The following is a 22,695-nucleotide window of genomic DNA, read 5'->3' as shown; positions in this document are numbered from 1 at the left end:
TTTGAGGAAGACAGGTAATGGCAGACTCAATTTCTAAGAGAACAGACTTTGGAAAAGTGTTTCTTTTCACTGCTCTGTGTAAAGCATGACTTTTACAAATTTACCCTTGTGATGAATCAGGTGCTAAATCTATTACGGAGAGCCAAGTTTCATATTTTGAAGAAAGTTTGAGACCTGGATAAATAAATCATCTTGGGGCTGGATAGTTTAGTGCGTGTGTGCTAAGGCATTTCAGTCATGTCCAATTCTTTGCGACCCTATGGATAATCTAGAAATATCAGTGATCTCAAAACAAAAAAAGCAAATAATAAATGTTATTTTTTCTTCCTCACAGGCCTTCTTTCAAGGCAAATTGAAAATCAATGGCAACATGGGTCTGGCTATGAAGTTACAAAATCTCCAGCTTCAGCCTGGCAAAGCTAAGCTGTGAACTCCCTTTGCCTCCTTTGAAAATCAAGATGAGATATATAGATATATATCCATATATTTCATTGTCAGAACTTAGATTGAAATTATACATTGGGAGGTAGCATGAGATTTGTTTTTAAATGAGTGTGATCAATTCTGTTTTTTCTAAGCTCTGGGTGAATAGAACCTGATGGTTTTGCTGAGTTGCAAACAACTGTGCATTACAAAGTTAATATGGTATTATGGTTTGGGGTAAAATTGAGTTTTAGAATAAAGTTAGGAATAGCAAAATACAAAAAGTATGTAAACAGAAGCTCTCATTTTGCTAATAATGTATATTTGAAGATTATTCTGCTGAAATTTCAAGTTTTCCTTGGGAGAATGAGGGAAGAAACAGAATACCATTATTAGCTGACCAGTAATTAATGTTGTGCATTTAATGACCTTAATATATTTCCCAGTGATAATTTTAAAAATTCTGTACTGGGATTTTTGTTTTTAAAAAAATAAACTTTAAAATTTTGAATTTCAGGCCATCAAAGTTGCATTTTCTTCCCAAATCAAAGAGATGTGATCAAAGCTTGGGAGTAAAAATCTATCACTGAACCCAGGCCTATTTTTTAAAATAAAAATATTTTTAAATGAGATTTGTTCTTGAAAAAATCAGTGTATAAGAATCACAAAATGCTGTTTTAAAAGTAATTCAATGAATGGAGTTTGCTTTGAGATGCACAGTTTTCAAATTATAATCTTGTATTAATTTAAATTTGTAACATTCTTAATTATAACTTTCCTTTTTCGTATGTTAGTTTAACCACATTTATCTTCCTAGTTTTTCTAATGCTAATGTTATTTCTAATAACTTAGTAAAATGTGGAGTAAAATAATGTTTTTGGAAGAATATTTAATATCAAAATTAAAATAGCTCTTCCTCATTGCCTTTGTTTTTATTGTGTATATTATTTTTGTTCAAAGTTTTCCAAATGATGGCGAGTAAGAGAAAAATTTGAGATTGACAATCTGTGTTACCTAGACTACTGTCTACTGATACTTTGGCATAATCAATCACTAGTTCTTGATTAGGGAGTTGCTGTGTTGTGGTGAAAAGAGCACTTGACTAGAAGTTAGGAGTCTTGTTTCTCTTAGGCAAATAAGTAACTGTCTATCTGAGCCTATTTTCTAACCTGTTAAAAGAGAGAATTTAAGATGGTCTCTAAGGCTCCTTCTGCTCTGATAATCTTGTGAGTCTCTTAGTAGAACCTTTGGGAGTCATCTAGACCCCACCTTTCTTCTGTTAAGATGGTTACTTCACCCAAAGGTGGTTTGAGGTAAAAAGCCAGGTGGTTTCATTTGTTTGTTTAAATGCTTGGAGTCTCTAATAATGAAATCAGGACTGTGGATTCAATCCCTCTAGACCATTTAACTGCATGTTCTGCAACCAGCAGAACAGTGTTTGGGGCTAGGGAAAGGTGGTAAATTAAGCCAGTATAAGTTGACCTCAGGTCCTGCAAAATGAATTCAGAACACAGACTTACTTCCTAATCATGGCGGCTTTTTACTCTCTGAAGAAATAAAGAGTTCAAGAAAATTGTTCCAACAAAATGTGTGACTTATTTGTAGTTTGGATTTGCTGCTGCATTCTGCCTTCACTTATTCCATGTAGCAGGAGATATTTGTTACAGCCTTTAGGAGGAACCTGAAAAAAAAAAAAGCACAAATAAAAAAACAACAGGTTCTTGGGGTAGAGATAGATTCATGTGTAAATACAATTTATATGTATACTAGAAAAGTACTTCATGATAAAAATACAGCAGCAGTTTAATTTCTAGGGAAGCATCATGGTTTGGAGCAAAGAGGTTAACAAATCTGGGGTAAAACTGATGCTGTTACGTGTTTTGCTACTTGAGCAGATTGAGCTTCAGTTACCTGATCTAGAAAGTGGAGATATTAATATTGACCTCCTACTATTATTGAGAATCTAGAAACAGAACATATGTAAAATACCTAAATTAGCGTTAGGTGTACATCCTAGTCATTCTTAGTTCCCGTACTGAAGTGTGAGTTCCCTTATTCTCTCCGCCTTTTGTCTCTGTGATGTGTGATATGATGTCTGTAGCGTTTTTTTTTTTTTTTTTATGTTCCACTTTTTGAGTCTTTTCTCATTTGTTGATTCACTGAACAAATATATCTTGAGTGCCTACTGTCTGTAGGGTACCATATTGAGGGTAATGCTAGGCACTGGAGATAGCAGTGAGCTCCTCCCCTAATAGTGCTTACAGCCTAGTGGGAGAGACAGTCAGTCACAGAATCATTACCACTTCCATCTGTGCCTCTTTCCTGCACTGCTCACTTGTCTCAGTCACGGTTTTGGTAAGTCCACATGCTTAATCCTAGTCAAAATGAATAACGAACCTTGCTGGAGAACTTCTTTGAAAACAGGGAAAAATCCAATGATGAGCCAGCAGAAGACCCTTTAGATTGCCAACAAAAAGGAAGCTGCATTTAAAAGAAAATACCAAGAATCCTACTTAAATGATGGGTTCATCGCAGAGGTGATTCAGATTCTCCAAGCCCACTTTGTTTAATATGTGGTGACTGGCTATCCAACAAAGCCATGAAACATTAATACTGCTTCACCACATAAAGACCAAGCACTCTGTGTTAAAACACAAGCCTTTGGAGTTTTTCAAAAGAAAAAAATGTGAACACGAAGAACTGAAGCAATTATTGAAGGCCACCACTTCATCAAATGTATCTGCCCTGAGAGCATCATTTTTAGTGGCTAATTGCATTGCTAAAACTAAGAAGCTCTTTACTATTGGTGAAGAGTTGATCCTGCCTGCTGCTATGGACATTTGTCATGAACTTTTATTAGAGACTGCAGTTCAAAAGGTGGCATGTGTTCCTCTTTGGGCTAACACTGTAACGAGATGACTTGATGAAATAACAGAAGATATTGAGGCACAATTGTTAGTATTAATGAGTCACCATGGTATGCAATCCAGGTTGACGAGTCCACCAATGTTGACAACAAGGCAACAATTCTTGTTTTTGTGTTATATTTTTCAGGAGGATATGCATGAGGATATGTTATGTGCATTCTTGTTGCCAACCAACACCGCAGCTGCAGAGCTATTCAAGTCTTTGATTATATATGAGGAAAACTGAATTGGTCATTTTATGTCAGTATATGCATGGATTGAGTGTCTGCTGAGACTGGATAGCTTTCTGGTTTCACTACTTGGGTCAAAGAGGTTGATTCTGAATGTGAGGCTATGTACTGGGTCATCCATAGAGAAATGCTGGCTAGGCGAAAAATGTCACCTGAACTTAACATTTTGCAGGATGTGATTAAAATTATAAACCACATTGAAGTACATGCCTTTAACTCGCTTCTGCTCACGCAGCTCTATGAGGAGGTTGACGCAGAGCACACACGTCTTTTCTTATACACGAAAGTGAAATGGCTTTCTAAAGGTAGATCACTGGCCAGAGTTTTTTTGAAAATTAGATTATAATTACCTTACAATGTTGTGTTAGTTTCTGCTATACCACAACATGAATCAACTGTGAGTGTACATGTATCCCCTCCCTTGTGAGCCTCCCTCCCACTGCACCCCCACCGGTCTAGGTAGTCACTGAACATCAAGCTGAGCTCCCTGTGCTACCCAGCATCTTCCCAGTAGCTATCTGTTTTACACATGGTAGTGTATATATGCTAGTCCCACCCTCTCCTTTGCCCCTCTGTCCACATGTCTGTTCTCTGCATCTGTGTCTCTATTCCTGCCCTGCAGATAGGTTCATCTGTACCATTTTTCTATGGCCAGATATTGTAAAGTAATTAGCTTCCAATTAAAAAAACAAACAAGAGCCACTCCAGAGATTTCTTTCAGAAAAATAGTCACTAGTGGCAGCACATTTTGGTGACATAGAATGGGTTGCAAAACTTGCTTACTTGTGTGACATATTCAACCTGCTTAACAAACTGTATCTGTCACTTCAGGGAAGAACAACAATTGTGTTCAAGTCAGCAAATAAAGTAGCTGCATTCAAAGCCAAACTGAAATTATAGGGACAATGAGTGAACGTTGGGGTTTTTGACATGTTTAAAACATTAGGAGAGATTTTGAAAGAGACTGAGCTAGGGCCGTCTTTCTCCCAGCTGGTGCATGATCACCTATCTCAGCTTTCAAGAGAGTTTGAGCATGACTTCACAACCACAAACCACCCTCATACTGGGAAGGAATGGATCTGTGGCCCACTTGTGAATAAGCCAGGTTAATTGACCTTGTCCGTGCTAAAAGAGGATCAACTGGTTGAGATCGAAAATAATGGTGGCCATAAAGTATGTTTGAGATAACTTCAAGTTTCCATACTTTCTGGATTAAAGTCAAGGCACAACGTCCTGAGATAGCCACAAATGCACTGAAAAGCCTGCTTGCATTTCCAACATCTTATCTTTGTGAAGCAGGGTTTTCTGCAGTGACAGCAGTCAAAAGGAGATTATGGGGTAGACTGTGTGTGTGGTAAGTCGCTTCAGTTGTGTCCGACTCTGTGCAACCCTATGGACTGTAGCCTGCCAGGCTCTTCTGTCCATGGGATTCTCCAGGCAAGAATGCTGGAGTGGGTTCATGCCCTCCTTCAGGGGATCTTCTTGACCTAGGGATAGAACCCAGGTCTCCCACATTGCAGGCAGATTCTTTATCGTCTGAGCCACCAGGGAAGCCATGGAGTAGACTGGATGTAAGCAACACATTTCGGGTGTTACTGTCTCCCATCATCCCCAGATGGGACTGTCTAGTTGCAGGAAGACAAGTTGAGGGGTCTCACAGATTGTGCATTATAGTGAGTTGACTAGATTTTTGTGTTGTTAGTTAACCAGACTCTGGAATGCTATTTTTTTTTTTTTTTTGAGTCACTCCATCTTGTCCGACTCTTTGTGACCCCATGGACTGTATAGAATCCCCCTGGAATTCTCCAGGCCAGAATACTGGAGTGGGTAGCTGTTCCCTTCTCCAGGGGATCTTGGGTTGGCTAAAAGGTTTGTCTGGGTTTTTTAATTCTCCTCATTTAACAGATGAGAGAAAGAAGTTCAGCAAGGTGGTTACTGTCCTGAGTAGGTAGATAACTGCTTATGCGGTTGGTGCTGATTCCTAAAATTTGGGCTCTTCTGTGTTACTCTCCCAGGAAATGACCACAACTATGGGGCACATTTGTATTTAGCAGCGGATCGACAATGTTACTGGTCTGTGTCCATGCCCATGGCTCAGTGACTCCTGAGCCTGGCCGGGCATAGACTTAGGAAGCTCAGATCAGTTAGAGTGACCACATGGGGACTTCCATGATGGTCCTGTGGTTAAGAATCTGCCTTGCAATGCAGGGGACGTGGATTTGATTTCTGGTCAGGGAACCAAGATCCCACATGCTGCAGAGCAACTAAGCCCTCACACCGAAACTACTTAAGCCTGCCCGCTCCAGAACCTGTGTGCCGCAACAAGACAGTCTGTGTGCAACACTGAAAGATCCTGCGTGCCCCAACCAAGACCCAATGCAGCCAAATTAAAGCCCAAAAAGAGTGATAGCACGGCTGTGTCTTGCCCTGCCTTGGTACAGGAGGGGGGCTGCTGATGTGCGTATCAGCCCCACTTTATTTCTAAGTGTTGTCATCTTGCTCACTTTTGCTCATGCTGTTCACTTCAGGCTTCCTCTTCTTTGCCTCCAATGCCTATTGATCCTTCAGCCTTAACTCCAGTGTTACCTGTCCATTTCTTAACCCTCCATGTTATCCATCTGAGTTAATCGTTCCCTTCTCAGGGCTTCTGAAAGCTGTTTAATGCACCATCAAAGATTTGCCTGCCAACCTACAGTTTACAAAAGGTCTTTCACAGCAGTGATTTCACCTGGTTCTTAAAAGAACACTGTACTTGAATAATAACTCATGTTTATGGAACATCAGGTATTTTATTATTATTATTTTTTAATCCTCACAACAGGTTCATTGTAGTTGAGGAGGCTGAGGCAAACAGTGAGTAACTGGCAGAGAGCTGAGTCTATTCAACCACAACCAGGGTTTCCTTATTATCTCTATTGTACTGAGGAAGAAATGGCCGTTGCAGGGTGGTTCTTACACCCTCTTGCCATCTCTGGTGAGCACCTAATAACTGAGACGCAGCAATCAGACTTGAGTGCCAGCACTATAAATGCCCAGAGGGGTCTGTTTTATCCTTAGTTTATCATTCTATTAGGGAGAGACAAGTATGCTCCAAAGCAAACCTGACCCCAGTGATGAGCTCACCTGGGTGAGGAGTAATGAAGGGATCAGTAGGTGGCATAGTCCACACCCTAGTACCAGGCACCATGCCGGTCATTTCCTATCCATCATTGTCCTTGTGAGGAAACGAACCCAGAGAGGTGAAATGATGAGGGCAGAGGTGCTGCATTTCTTCCTTCTGGATCCTGCCCTGTAAGGTGTGCATCTACCTTGTTTCAGGGTTAAATGGAGGTCACTTGCTAACAAATCTGGGTGGGGGCAGTGCTTCTCCCCAAAGGCAGCCATGCCTTCCAGCCTATCCCGGGTTGGGATGTTCTGAAACAACATACAGAGTATCAGTTTGCAGGGGCAGGACCAGAGGCCAGTAAAGACTCAAGCAAGCTTGTTCATCCCATGACGAGTCTAGCACCCAAGACTTTCACTGCCTCTGGACTCTGGGACTGGGCCTTGCAAATGTGTGGGCCTTGGTGGCTCCTTGGTTTCCTCACACCAGCCTCTATTTGTGCACAGTGTGCATGCCTCTGAGAGCTCACAGTCTCATGCAGCAGTCTGAAATGAGGCTACTCAGTAGAAAACAAAGACTACGCTTCGCAGTAAGAACTCTGGTGTGTAGTTGGTTCATATTAGGTCCTACAAGTCCCCAAATCCCCTATTTAGGAGGATTTTCATTATTTGTTAATTAATATTTTTGACTAATATTATAGAGATTAATATTTTTGACTCACCTGGGAGTAAGAAGCTAAATAGGTCAGCCCCAGTTGATGGCGCCACCATTGAGCATATACAGTCTATAGGCAATAATCAAGGCCTTGTCACCCCGCTCCTGCCTGGCCTCTACAGTAGCCACTGGTACAGAGATCTCAGAAGCTGCTATTCTTCTCTGTCAGGTTCCTCCGTGATTCTCTGGAGACCAAAATAGGGCACGATCAGTTCAGTTCAGTCATTCAGTCATATCCAACTCTTTGTGACCCCATGCAGTACAGCATGCCAGGCCTGCCTGTCCATCACCAACTCCCAGAGTTTACTCAAACTCCTGTCCGTTGAGTCGGTGATGCCATCCAACCATCTCATCCTCTGTCGTCCCCTTCTCCTGCCTTCAATCTTTCCCAGCATCAGGGTCTTTTCCAATGAGTCAGTTTTTCACATCAGGTGGCCAAAATGTTGGAGTTTCAGCTTCAGCATCAATCCTTCCAATGAATATTCAGGACTGGTTTCCTTTAGGATAGACTGGTTGGATCTCCTTGCAATCCAAGGGACTCTCAAGATTGTCTTCTCCAACACCACAGTTCAAAAGCTTCAATTCTTCGGCACTCAGCTTTCTTTATAGTCCAACTCTCACATCCACACATGACTACTGGAAAAACCATAGCTTTGACTAGATGGGCCTTTGTCGGCAAAGTAATGTCTCTGCTTTTTAATATGCTGTCTAGGTTGGTCATAGCTTTTCTTCCAAGGAGCAATCATCTTTTAATTTCATGGCTGCAGTCACCATCTACAGTGATTTTGGAGCCCAAGAAAATAAAATCTGTCTCTGTTTCCATTGTTTCCCCATCTATTTGCCATGAAGTGATGGGACTGGATGCCATGATCTTCATTTTTTGAATGCTGAATTTTAAGCCAACTTTTTCACTCTCCTCTTTTACTTTCATCAAGAGGCTCTTTAGTTCTTTGCTTTTTGCCATAACAGTAGTATCATCTTTGTATCTGAGGTTATTGATATTTCTCCCAGCAATCTTGGTTCCAGCTTGTGTTTCAACCAACTCAGCATTTCACATGGTGTACTCTGCATATAAGTTAAATAAACAAAGTGACATGATACAGCCTTGACATACTCCTTCCCCAATTTGAAACCAGTCTGTTTTTCCATGTCCGGTTCTAACTGTTGCTTCTTTACCTGCATACAGATTTCTCAGGAGGTAGGTAAGATGGTCTGGTACTCTGACCTCTTGAAGAATTTTCCACAGTTTGTTGTGATCTACACAGTCAAAGGCTTTGGTGTAGTCAGTAAAGCAGAAGTAGATGTTTTTCGGGAACTCTCTTGCTTTTTCTATGATCTAACAGGTGTAGCAATTTGATCTTTGGTTCCTACCTTTTCTAAATCCAGCTTGAATATCTCTGGAAGTTCTCCATTCACATACTGTTGAAGCCTGGCTTGGAGAATTTTGAGCATTACTTTGCTAGCGTGTGAGATGAGTGCAACTGTGCGGTAGTTTGAACATTCTTTAGCATTGCCTTTCTTTGGGATTGGAATGAAAACTGATTCTATCACTTCATGGCAAATAGAAGGGGAAAAGGTGGAAGCAGTGATAGATTTCCTCTTGGGCTCTAAATCACTGTGGTGGTGACAGTAGCCATGAAATGAGAAGACATTAGCTTCTTGGCAGGAAAGCTATGACAAATGTAGACATTGAGTTAAAAAGCAAAAACATCACTTTGCCGACAAAGGTCCATAAAATCAAGGCTATGGTCTTTTCAGTATTCATGTATGGATGTGAGGGCAGGACAGTAAAGAAGGCAGAGTGCCAAAGAACTGATGCTTTCGAACTGTGATGCTAGAGAAGACTCTTGAGAGTCCCTTGGACAGCAAGGAGATCAGATCAGTCACACTTAAAAGAAATCAACCCTGAATACTCTTTGGAAGGACCAATGCTGAAGCTGAAGCTCCAATACTTTGATTACCTGATATGAACAGCTGACTTATTGGAAAAGAGCCTGATGCTGGGAAAGGTTGAAGGCAGAAAGAGAAGAGGGTGACAGAGGATGAGGTTGGATGGCATCACCAGTTCAATGTCCATGAACTTGGGCAAACTCCTGGGGATGGTGAGGGTCAAGGAAGCCTGGTGTGCTGCAGTCCATGGGGTCACAAAGAATTGGACATGACTTGGCAACTGAACAACAACAATAACCCAACAACTTAGATGGAAGTGAAAGATTTATTTTTCTGGGTGCATCAGAATGTCCCAGCATTTCCATTAGTGATTTTAGTACTAGTTTTTGATATTCTGGTGTTTTGGTATGAAAAGCTACTTCTAAATACTGAAATACTAGTAATTATATTAGTAGACTTCTATTATTTCAAGTATGAAAAATCTGAAGCCTGAATCATCTTGAGATCAAGTTCAAAGACCCAGTATTTATTTTATGCAAAAAGTGAAGCCCTAGAGGCTACAAGTCTTGCTGGATAGGCCCCTCTGTGGAAGTGCAATCAGCTACTACCTTGGATCACTCAAGTATAAGAGAAACATGACAGCATTAAAATTAACAGCATTAGGTTCTTCATTTATGTGGAATGAAAGCAAGAGGAAGAAATGAAAACAAAACAAATGCTTTCTTTTAAACCAAACTTACTATCGGTTTTTTACAGTCCTTGACCTCAAAAAGCAAGAGAGTTCCAGAAAAACATCTATTTCTGCTTTATTGACTATGCCAAAGCCTTTGACTGTGTGGATCACAATAAACTGTGGAAAATTCTGAAAGAGATGGGAATACCAGACCATCTGACCTGTCTCTTGAGAAACCTGTATGCAGGTCAGGAAGCAACAGTTAGAACTGGACATGGAACAACAGACTGGTTCCAAATAGGAAAAGGAGTACGTCAAGGCTGTATATTGTCCCTCTGCTTCTTTAACTTATATGCAGAATACATTGTGAGAAACGCTGGGCTGGAAGAAACACAAGCTGGAATCAAGATTGATGGGAGAAATATCAATAACCTCAGATATGCGGATGACACCACCCTTATGGCAGAAAGTGAAGAAGAACTAAAGAGTCTCTTGATGAAGGTGAAAGAGGAGAGTGAAAAAGTTGGCTTAAAGCTCAACGTTCAGAAAACTAAGATCATAGCGTCTGGTCCCATCACTTCTTGGGAAGTAGATGGGGAAACAGTGGAAACAGTGTCAGACTTTATTTTTTTGGGCTCCAGAATCACTGCTGATGGTGATTGCAGCCATGAAATTAAAAGACGCTTACTCCTTGGAAGGAAGGTTATGGCCAACCTAGATAGCATATTTAAAAGCAGAGACATTACTTTGCCAACAAAAGTCCGTCTAGTCAAGGCTATGGTTTTTCTAGTGGTCATGTGTGGATGTGAGAGTTGGACGGTGAAGAAAGCTGAGCGCCGAAGAATTGATGCTTTTGAACTGTGGTGTTGGAGAAGACTCTTGAGAGTCCCTTGGACTGCAAGGAGATCCAATCAATCCATCCTAAAGGAGATCAATCCTGGGTGTTCATTGGAAGGTCTGATGTTTAAGCTGAAACTTCAATACTTTGGCCACCTCATGAGAAGGGTTGACTCATTGGAAAAGACCCTAATGCTGGGTAGGATTGGGGGTGGGAGGAGAAGGGGACGACAGAGGATGAGATGGTTGGATGGCATAACCGACTCGATGGACATGGGTTTGGGTAGACTCCAGGAGTTGGTGATGGACAGAGAGGCCTGGCGTGCTGCAATTCATGGGGTCGCAAAGAGTCGGACACAACTGAGCGACTGAACTGAACTGAACTGACATCAAAGAAGGCCTCAAAGTTATAAAACAGGCAGGATTATTTAAAGGAGATAGACTTTTTCTTTCCAAATTAAAATACTTCTTTTTTACTTTTCATTATTATTTCAGATACTTTTATCTGTTAATGATATTAAAATGATAGAGTGTGGTTAACATTTTTATAGGCTTATATTTTAACTTAGTTTTGTAACATGTCTGTATTTTTTGTATTTGAAATGCATTAAATATTGTTTATATTAAAAAAGATCTTAATGACCCAGATAACCTTGATGGTGTGGTCACTCACCTAGAGCCAGACATCCTGAAGTGTGAAGTAAAGTGGGCCTTAGGAAGCATTACTACCAACAATGCTAGTGGAGGAGATGGAATTCCAGCTGAGCTAATCCTAAAATGTGATGCTGTTAAAGTGCAGTGCTCAGTATATCAGCAACTTTGGAAAACTCACCAATGGCCACAGGACCGGAAAAGTTTAGTTTACACTGCAATCTCAAAGAAGGGCAAGCCAAAGAATGTTCAAACTCCCACAGAGTTGTGCTTATTCCACATGCTAGCAAGGTAATACTCAAAATCCTTCAAGCTAGGCTTCAACAGTACATGAACTAAGAACATTCAGATGTACAAGCTGGATTTAGAAAAGGCAGAGGAACCAGAGATCAAATTGCAAACATCTTTTGGATCATAGAAAAAGAAGAGAATTCCAGAAAAACATCTACTTCTGCTTCATTGAAGACGCTAAAGCCTTTGTGTGGATCACAACAAACTGTGGAAAATTCTTAAAGAGATGGGAATACCAGATCACCTTACCTGCATCCTGAGAAATGTGTATGCAGGTCAAGAAGCAATAGTTAGAACCAGATGTGGAACAGTGGACTGGTTTCAAACCAGGAAAGGAGTATGCCAAGGCTGTATATTGTCACCCTGCTTATTTAACTTATATGCAGAGTCCATCACGCAAAATGCCCAGCTAGATGAAGCACAAGCTGGAATCAAGATTGCCGGGAGAAGTATCAATAACCTCAGCTATGCAGATGACACCACCCTTATGGTAGAAAGCTAAGAGGAACTAAAGAGCCTCTTGATGAGGGTGAAAGAGGGGAGTGTAAATGCTGGCTTAAAACTCAACATTCAAAAAACAAAGATCATGGCATCCATTCCCATCATTTCATGGTAAATAGATGGAGAAACAATGGAAACAGTGACAGACTTTATTTTAGGGGGCTCCAAAATCACTGCAGCCATGAAATTAAAAGATGCTTGCTCCTTGGAAGAAAAGCTATGACCAACCTGGACAGCATATTAAAAAGCAGAGACATTACTTTGCTGACAAAAGTCTGTATAGGAAAGCTATGGTTTTCCGTTAGTCATGTGTCAATGTGAGAGTTGGACCATAAAGAAGGCTGAGCACCCAAAGATTGATGCTTTTGAACTGTGGAGTTGGAGAAGACTCTTGAGAGTCCCTTGGACTGCATGGAGATCCAACCAGTCGATCATAAAGAAAATCAGTCCTGAATATTCATTGGAAGGACTGATGCTGAAGCTGAAGCTCCAATGCTTTGGCCACCTGATGTGAAGAACTGATCATTTGAAAAGACCCTGATGCTGGGAAAGATTGAGGGCAGGAGGAAAGGGGGACGACAGAGGATGAGATGGTTGGATGGCATCACTGGCTCCATGGACATGAGTTTGAGCAAGCTCTGGGAAATGGACAAGGACAGGGAAGCCTGGCGTGCTGCAGTCCATGGGATCGCAAAGAGTCAGACATGACAACAACAACAACACATGGAATTTCTTAAGCCTGAATATTGTCTAAATAAAGAGATTACCCAGGGAGAAAAATTAGCTAGCTGCAAAAATTTTCCAGGGTTTTAAGAGAGGTTATTAGGCAATCATAGTCTTGAGCGAATAAACTGGGTTAGTTAAAAGTCACAACTGAATGTTAGCCCTTGTCTTGCTTGAGAAAGCTGGTAGGGGCAGTTTCTAAACCAAGGGAATCTGACTGTTCTGTGTTTGATTTGTTAGGTCTGGCTCAGTGTGCTGAACTCTGCTGCCAGCTGAGAGGGGAAGCAGGAAAAAGGAAAGTTCCTGGTGCAAAGGTGCTCTGCATCATAATACAGGCATTGGAGGAGCTGCCGGTGTCACGCTGTACAAGATGGGCTTTCCTGAAGGTGCCAGGTAAGTGGCATTCTAGGTTTTGTCTGGCAATGAGCCCTTCTGATTTTTCATAACCAATGACGTACACATTAAAAAAAAAAAAAATCCTAATTTTGTTGTCTTAGTACTCAAAGAACAAGTATCTCATTACCTTGCTTTAATAGCATGGCTTTAAAACTTTAAAGATGGCAATTAACTTACAAACTTAACCAGCCTTAGGAAAATTTTATTCAAAAAGGAGGCAGCATAGTCAAAAGAGAATGTTGAAGCAGAAGCCAAAGCTGGCTGGACGCTTGTCCCAGCCTTGCCAACCTGAGTCATTGTAATTTACGCAAGTCATTTTTGGTTTCCTTTCCCGCAACTTATTTTCTCCCCATAGTGTCCCAGGCTTCTGAGGTTGTTTGGAGATAGTCCTCAAATATGCTGATTGTATCTCTGCAGATTTATGTTTATGAATCCAGCTAAGCCCTCGCTGCTGCTAGACTCCTGCTAGACTCCTTTCTATTCACCTCTTGCTGCTTTACTTCCTGCCCTTGTCAAAAGCCTGTGCTCCTCAAATCTCCAAACACTTTCTTTTCCAAGCCTTTTCAGGATCCCTCAACTTCCTTACTCTTCTCTCAGAGAAGTGCTCATCCTTTTACAGAAGGAAAAAGCCCCCTTTCCTTTCCAAGGCACAGCTTTTCTTTGCTTCCTTTTGTTTCCAATCCTTTTTTGTAACTTTGTTCCAAATACTAAGTATACCCTCCTTCTTTTGACTCTTTTCCTTGTTGCCTTTCTATTGACTCCTTTCCCTCTGTGAGCAAGCATGTTCAGATCTTCAGATCTTCCCTATCTAAAACTCTGTTTTTCTCCCTACCTTAATTTTTTTTTTTTTCATGATGAGCCTTTTATATTGAGCCACTTTTGTTTCTACTCTGAAATGTCTTTAGTTTCTTATCTCACCATTGAGATCAGGTAAGGCCACCAATGGTCTGATTATGATATGTTCTTGTTTTTATTTTCCATCTTCATTCTCTTTAACCTTGTTGTAACTTTCAATACTAATTGGGAAATTCCTTAGCTAAGGCTCTTAAGTGCTGCCCAAGTCCAGAGACAGAGTGCTAGTAGACTTTTATAATTTATAAGCTTCTAGAAAGGAATGCTTATTTTGATTGGAATCTGCTGCTGCTGCTACTGAAGCGACTTAGCAGCAGCAGCAGCAGCTTACAATCAAAAGAAGCATTCCTTTCAGTCTGTTTGATCTTACTGTTAGGGGAAGCACACTGATTGAAACCGCCCACCCTGGCCAGGCACCATAGTAACCATTCGCATGAGTTGTTTTATGACAGGAGATCCTGTTAAGGAATATGGAACTAATAAGCCACCACCAACCAGAAGAGTTCCGGAGAAGGCAATGGCACCCCACTCCAGTCCTCTTGCCTGGAAAATCCCACGGACAGAGGAGCCTGGAGGGTTGCAGTCCATGGGGTCGCTAAGAGTCGGGCGACTGAGCGACTTCCCTTTCGGGCGACTGAGCGACTTCCCTTTCACTTTTCACTTTCATGCATTGGAGAAGGACGACTGAGCGACTTCCCTTTCACTTTTCACTTTCATGCATTGGAGAAGGAAATGGCAACCCACTCCAGTGTTCTTGCCTGGAGAATCCCAGGGACGGGGGAGCCTGGTGGGCTGCCATCTATGGGGTCGCACAGAGTCGGACACGACTGAGGTGGCTTAGCAGCAACCAGAAGAGTTCGGGAAGGGTCAAAAAGAGACACCGCGTGTCCGTCCACTTCCCAGAATCCCTCTTGCTAGCATCCATCTTGGCTGAGGGATGCGTGCGCCACCAGGAAAGACTCTGAATTGGAATGATTGGCCAAAGACAACACGGAAACTAATCCCATCACCATAAAACCCGAGACTGTGAGCCACGCGGCAGAGCTGTTCTCTTGGGTTCCCTTACCCTACTGCTCTCCACCCGGGTGCCCTTTCCCAATAAAATCTCTTGCTTTGTCAGCACATGTGTCTCCTGGGACAATTCATTTCCGAGTGTTAGACAAGAGCCCAGTTTTGAGCCCTGGAAGGGGTCCCCCTTCCTGCAACATTACCACTGGGTTTTTCTAAGAGTGTACACAAAAATAGCAGTTTTGAAATATCAGAAGAACCCCGATTTGGCCATTTTAGATTGATATCTCCTTTCGTATAGTTTTCCTCATTAAGTACTCGCAAACATGAGCTCCGTATGTATTGTACATGACTGTGGCTGGGGGTGTTCGTGGGAGGTTTAGCTAGCACAAAACCCGATACCACTCTGTCTCTGATTCTGAACATTGGCTTCCTTTTACAGAGAAGCTAAAGGCATTTAGGACTATTATTAATGAAAATTCTTGGTGTTATGCTCTTTATAAGAAAGCAAATGTTTTTAGAAATTATTACAGGTATTTATGTTCACCAATCTAAATAATACTAACATAAAAGACAATTCATAGTTGCTTATACCTTCAGTTTCATAAGAAATCAAAGTTTTAAGAGCTGAAACCTCTAATTTAAACATGTAATTAAAGCTGACAAAAATAATAAAGGGAACATTTCAATATACAGTAGGAAAGTAGAATGTTTTCAGTAAAGAAGGTATGAGGAATGGAATTGCATTTTATTAAGGGAAAAGGAGGTAACCAGCCCAGTGGCTCAGTGGGTGAAGAATCTGCCTGCATTGCAGGAGACACAGGAGATGGGAATTTGATCCCCGGGTTGGGAAGATTCTCCTGGAAGAGGAAATGGCAACCCACTACAGTATTCTTGTCTGAAAACTCCCATAGACAGAGTAGCCTGGCAGGGTACAATCCAAAAGGATCATAGAGTCGGACAGAACTGAGCGACTAAGCACATATAAGCACATGTGCACTGTAGCATAAGGGAAAAGGAGGTCGGTCTGACTTAGAGCTGGCTATCTCTGGATGGATAGAGAAAGTGATACGGTGATACACTGATGGATACAGAAAGTGATAAAAAGTTTGTGGAAAGTAGACCCTGAGAAAAGTTTTGTGTATGATCAGGACTGACTAAGTTTAAAATAAATTTAATTGAGTAAATGAATTTTAAAAGTAAGTTGGTGAAAAACTTGAATCCAGCGTTTTCTCTCTGGTAAGAAAATAAGTTTTCTTAAGATGTTGAACTGCCTTTGATAACAGATTTTAAGTTTCCCTACCTTTTAAGTGATCTGTTCTGTATTTGCCTTTGAAATCTTTTACTGTTACGCTGATTAAGTGAGTAGCTATTGTTTCACAGTGACCTGTGATCCTGTCTATCTGAGTGTTCTAAACCCTCTTGATATTTATTGACAAAACTTCCTACATCAAATTCTAATGAAGTCCTTTTGATGTCTAGTCAACTTTAGGATGCTTCAGAGGCTCCCTGAAACATCCCAAAGAGAGATATTCAACTAATTAGGTTCATTTGATAATATTCAATTACATGGGAAGTATTATCAAATGAGTAATAAATCTTCTTAGGTTATTTTGTATGGTGAATGTTACTAATATAGATATTCTATAAATTTTATGAAATTCCTAAAGCTTGTATATGTCCTAGTAAAATGTTGTCCATCATAAATCTAGTCATTATCTTAAAGTGTTATATGTCACAGCAGTAACCAAGTTCTTTGTCAACTGCATCATAATCAGATTTTAAACATACCTTCTTAAGTCCTTTATCATTATAGACAGTTATGGTTTTATTCTAATACCTTTGCAAAAATGCTCCCTTTATAATAAGATGTATAAAATGGACTTCTGGATAATTAGAGCATTCTGATTTTCAGACCATAATGCTGAACTGGGTAAGAAATTAAAGAATTCTAATGGAAAACCTGATGACTTCATAAAATTGTTAGCAAAAAGGATTAGTTACATAAGACATAGTGAACTGATGAATATGGTTATAATTTTTATGGTTTATATCAGAAAAATTACTGGCTTGAATATATATTTTCCAGGTAAAAGGAAAACCTTCCCCTCAAAATAATTATGACTTACAGCAATTTGGTAAATTATACCTTTGTAAGCAGAATTTAAACATTTATCTTTTCTCTCTATCTGCTCTCTCCAGAGACTGGAAACTCTTGGGTTCCCAGCAGCCTCATCAGATAAATTAGAAAGGCTACCTAACTAGCAGGTATAGAAACCTCCAGGTATTTTGGGAACCATGGAGAGGAAGGAATTCACCTAGATCTGTTGGATAAAATCTGTGACAAGCTCTTGTCGTGACTTTCCTAGCCCTGAGAAGCTTTTTAAAAATTCAGTCTGGGACTCCTTTTAAAAATTTAGGCAAAGCACCTCCTTGAGGAAAACTTGGTTGCCACTCCAGCAGAGCCCCATGCCACCCACTCCTGTTCCTGCCTCACCGCTGTTCACTCTCCCTGAAGAACAAGTCGGTCAGGAAGCCATGCTGCAGCCATGGCCTTTAAAGACACCAGCGAGACTCTCATGGAGCCAGAGGTGGCCATTCACCAGATTAGGATCACCTTCACCAGCCACAATGTGAGGTCTCTGGAGAAGCTATGTGCTGATCAGCGGTGCAAAGGAAAAGAATCTCAAAGTGAAAGGACCTGTTCAGATGCCTACCAAGACTCTGAGAATAACTATAAGGAAAACTCCTTGTGGTGAAGGTTCTAAGACGTGGGATTGATTCCAGATGAAGATCCATAAGTGACTCATTGACCTACACAGTCCTTCTGAGATTGTCGAGCAGATCACTTCCATCAGTATTAAGCCAGGAGTCAAGGTAGATGTCACCACTGCCAATGCCTAAATCAACTTTTTAGTAAGTTGATAATCAGTTGTTTAAAAAAAAAAGCTTCAGCAAAGCAAAAAATATTCCACTTGATCAATTAGAGTTATATAAATCATAAATCAGATCAAGTTTATTCAGACCAGATTTATTTTGCAAACAGATTAGTCTTAATTTGGTTATATTTGGTAGAAATGAGGGTAATTTTAGAAAGAAAAAGATTATGTTTCAGTGAATGTTAAATCCAAATTTTATTAATGGAGGTCTATATTTACTAAGATTCACTTCCTGGATATTCCTTATTGTTATGTTATATTAATATAAAGGTTAATTGAATTATTAAAAGGATACTCTAAATTTTTTCTGAGCTTATCTCAGTAATTTGTCTTTGAATGAACGTCAGATGCCCCACAACCTATGACCAGGGATTGTGCATAGAGAGTTTAAAGGACTATCTCCAACCTAGATGGAAGGACACTTATCAGGTCCTCTTAACTAGCTCATGCACAATGAAACTGAAGGGAATTAACTTTTGGATTAATTCCCACTTACAAAGACCCTTACAATGGACTAGCCTATAGAGAAGATGGCCACACTCAATAACACCTTAAAACATACTCAAATGAAGAGAAACTATACTCACACTAGGATGAAAAGAAGACATTAGAAGTAGACAGCTAGCCCAAGATCCTGGACCTGACTCATATGATCATTTATAATGTTTTCTTGACTTCTTGGTACTTTGTATATGAATCAAATGTTTTCCTATCATGAGCATGATCATATGCTAATTTTAAAAATCAATCCAGTTGTTGAGTTTGCTGCTAGTTAGCTATGTTAGTACTTTTGTGTTACCGTGGTGGATTTCTCTCCTCCAAAGTTCTGATTGAATAGCCCTTAGGAAATTATTTTAGAAGAAAGAAAGTTCAGTCCTATTCAGGCTACTCTTTGTATTACTAGATGGGATCCCCTCACCTAGCCAATTAATAATACTTGCTCTGACCCTGGCCATAAAAGTTATTTTTCTGGACTTCTCTGATGTTCCATTGGTTAAGACTCTACACTTCCAGTGCTGGGGTCATGAGTTCTATCCTTGGTCGGGGAACTAAGATCCCACAGATGAGCACAGGCAAAAAAGAAATAAAAAAATTTTTTTTCCTCTAAAGTTACTCAAGCTTAATCAGAGTAACAAGCAAAATTTCAGCCAAGGAATAAAACCTGCCACAATTATGGAATGGATTTATGAGGTTAACACCAGGCTATGCTCATTTAAGTTTTAAGGTTCCTATTTTCTTGGGAACAATTAAATTATACTAAGGATAACCAGCCTAATGATACTAGGAAATTGGGCTGGGAACCTTATGGACAGTGCCAATATATCATTTCCCTCAAAGATAAGGCTTGGAACAGAGCAGAATAAGTCAGATGACCCGGAGATATACTGGACTACACCTAATGAAAGGTCTTGGCTTATGACTTTAATAATACTGCTGTTGTGTGTTAGTCACTCAGTCCTGTCTGACTCTTTGTGATCCCATGGACTGTAGCCTGCCAGGCTCCTCTATCCATGGAATTCTCTAGGCAAGAATACTGGAGTGGGTTGCCATTCCCTTCTCCAGGGGATCTTACTGGCCCAGGGATTGAACCTGGGTCTCCTGCATTGAAGGCAGATTCTTTACTGTGTGAACCACCAACCCAATAGTACTGCTATCTGTGTTATGCTATGTTATTTGTATTTGCCTGTTTTACAAGATTATTGTTTCTTGCATTACCAGATGTGTGACTGAGCCTCTGACAAAATGTATAGTTCTGTATGTGACCAATGATTGTAATAGTATAACTCTACATGTGGGAAGATACAATAAGAGGGTTTTATTTTTCCTGGATCATTGATTAGTAAGACAGGTGGTCTGGAGACCTTTGACTATTGTTAAATAAGACTTAGTCCAATAGTAGCACATTGAGTGGACTATTAGCAAAATCTTCACCAGACCTAGGAATGAGCCTTTCTAGCACCATGGGATGAAATGGTCATGAAATGCCTCCCAAAACATGGTCAAATTGATAACCATGAGGGGGCCCTGTAACCTACAAATTGGCATTTGTCATGGGCACTTGCCATCTACCTCTACAAGGATTAAATCATGTGCTACTGCAGCAGCTGATTTTCAACACCCCCTGAAAGGAATTCGGGGTAGAGTAAAGATGAAGCATTCTGTGCTCTGGGAAAAATTGGCAGAACAGGTCTTCAGATAAGTATTTTCAGAAGTCACTTTTATGAGCCCAATTCTGGTATCTCCTCATATCTAGAAAAGCACAAAAATTCTTAATAGTGATGACTGCTCTTTCATGGGTAGCAGAAACCTTCTGCAAAAAATAAGTGTTTGATTGCATGTACTTCCCCTTCACCAAAATCACATATATACTGACCTTCCCCCCTTTGGAGCAGTTTCTCAAAGCTATCTGAAATGCTCTCTCTCAGGCTATAGTCCTCATTTTGCTGCAAATAAAAATTAATCACAGCTTTCAAATTGTGCATTTTTAAGTTGGCAAATCTTTGAGATCTAAGACTTTGATTCTCCCCTTGTGTTTGAAGATCTCCCTCATACTGAGTAAATGTTTATTGAGTTGAAACAAATAAAAAGATGTTATGATGTTGAATTTTGTTTCTGCTTTAATCTGATTCATTTGTTCTGTATCATCTTCTGGAATTCCATCTAGTTCATATTTGGAGTTGAAATCCCTGAGTAAAAGCCAAACTATAAAGAGCTACCAGAGTCAGCACATTAGTATAGCCATCTAATTTGCTCAGAATAGAAGATTATGCATTTAGGGCAATAAATTCTGTTTTAAACATGGAATTCTCATATTTCTTTTATTTTCAGGAGACTAAATAATTGGGAGATAGAATTGTTCACAAAACTCCAGTTGATATTTCTGAAAAGGTAGAAGGATGAAAAAATCCAGATGATATATTCATGACTGAAAGAAATTGGCTTGAAGTACTAAAGATAGTTTTGATAGTTTTAGTGATAGAACACAAACCATTCAAAGGCCAAAGTTGGGAAAATAATTCTAACTCTGATGGTGCAAATTAAATTTTCAAGTGAGGATTTAAGTACTCATTGTACATCATCTGATTTCCTTAGTTTCTTGTTTGGCTAACTTTGATGGAGCAGCTGCTTCATGCCTAGGCCCCTAAGTATGATCCTCTGAGTATATATGGAAAGGCAGACATACCTTTTTCAAAATGCTACAGAAGCCCAGAGGAAGAAATTAGTATGAAGAACCTAACTTTGAACTGGGATGACTAGGACTGTCCAGCAGAAGGGTAGAGGAAGGGCATCCCAGGCCTGTACACAGGTGTGGAGATTTGAAAATGCAAGATTTGGTGAGTGGTGGTTCTGTGTGGGTTGAGGGTAGATTATTTTGTGCCTGAGTAGAGGGGCCGGAGAAGGCAATGGCACCCCACTCCAGTACTCTTGCCTGGAAAATCCCATGGACGGAGGAGCCTGGTAGGCTACAGTCCATGGGGTCGCTAAGAGTCGGACACGACTGAGCGACTTCACTTTCACTTTCACTTTCATGCACTGGAGAAGGAAATGGCAACCCACTCCAGTATTCTTGCCTGGAGAATCCCAGGGATGGTGGAGCCTGGTGGGCTGCCGTCTATGGGGTCGCACAGAGTCGGACACGACTGAAGCGACTTAGCAGCAGCAGCAGAGTAGAGGGGCAGAGTCAGTACACAGGTGACAGTAGATTGGATCAAAGTTTTGAAACACTTCCAATGCTGTGCTCAGGAGTTTGAAATTTATCCTGCCGAATATGAGTTTTAGCCAAAGATTATATGACTATATTGCACTTTAGATAGATCATTCTGGTATTACTTTGAGTTGAGTAATGGAGGGACCAGAGGTGAGGAATCCTTAGGAAACAGTTGTAGTAGTGTGGGTAAGAGATGTTTAGTGCTGCAACAGGGACCATGAAAATGAATAGGAGAGGTCATATTCAAGAGCTGTGACCAATTTAACTTACAGTTTTAATTAATTGTGCATTTAATTTACAGTTAAACTTTCCTTTAGTTTAGACCACTTCTGAATATGAGCATTAACTTTGTATTATAACATCATATTCATTTTATGCAAGACACAGGCTGAGAATAGATTTGCTGCCTTCTTGTCTCACAAGCATCACATGCTGACTGTACCTGAGATGGAACTTTGATTTTACTTCACTCCCACTGTATTCTTCCTTTTGGCACTACCATCCCCTCAGTTATTCAGGCCAAACACTTAAATCATCCTTGGTCTTTCCCCTCCCCCTTAGATCTCCCTCATTCCCAGCAGCAAGGCATATGGGTCCTATGTCCAAAACATATTTTGAATCCACTTCCTTCTCTCCATCTCCACTGGCAGACTGCCTCCACTGTAGTCCAGACCACTACCACTTCCTATCTGGACCACTTCAGCAGCATCATAACTCTCTCCCCACCTAAGTTCTTGCATCCCAGCCTGGCCACTGCACACTGTTGTAAGGATAATCACAAATCAAACTATTTCACTTTCCTGTTTAATCATTTCAGCGTGTTCCCGA

The 22,695-nt window shown here is 40.5% G+C and overlaps 2 protein-coding genes and 1 pseudogene across 7 annotated transcripts in view; all 3 read left to right on the top strand.

The window, feature by feature from the left end:
* Positions 1 to 1,343, top strand: part of LOC145504461 (sterol carrier protein 2) — a 112,534-nt gene extending 111,191 nt beyond the window's left edge. For all 6 annotated transcript variants that reach the window (XM_081485281.1, XM_081485286.1, XM_081485282.1 and 3 more), the window contains one exon: positions 335 to 1,343. In XM_081485281.1, the coding sequence (XP_081341407.1) occupies positions 335 to 430 (96 nt within the window). In that variant the 3' untranslated portion in view covers positions 431 to 1,343. The remainder of the gene's footprint in view (positions 1 to 334) is intronic.
* A 2,382-nt stretch (positions 1,344 to 3,725) lies between these two features.
* SCP2 (sterol carrier protein 2) overlaps positions 3,726 to 22,695 on the top strand; it is a 45,875-nt gene continuing 26,905 nt past the window's right edge. The window contains 3 exon segments of the mRNA XM_081487017.1: positions 3,726 to 3,885; positions 13,204 to 13,275; positions 13,278 to 13,356. Coding sequence (XP_081343143.1) covers positions 3,726 to 3,885; positions 13,204 to 13,275; positions 13,278 to 13,356 — 311 coding nt within the window.
* Positions 17,686 to 18,321, top strand: LOC145504466 (small ribosomal subunit protein uS10 pseudogene; annotated as a pseudogene).

Source organism: Giraffa tippelskirchi, chromosome 5 (genome assembly GCF_054371585.1).
Source record: "Giraffa tippelskirchi isolate mGirTip1 chromosome 5, T2T-mGirTip1v1.2.pri, whole genome shotgun sequence".
In the NCBI taxonomy this organism is placed as follows: domain Eukaryota; kingdom Metazoa; phylum Chordata; class Mammalia; order Artiodactyla; family Giraffidae; genus Giraffa; species Giraffa tippelskirchi.
The sequence above is the reverse complement of the archived record's forward strand: the minus strand, read 5'-3'. Positions and strand labels throughout refer to the sequence as shown.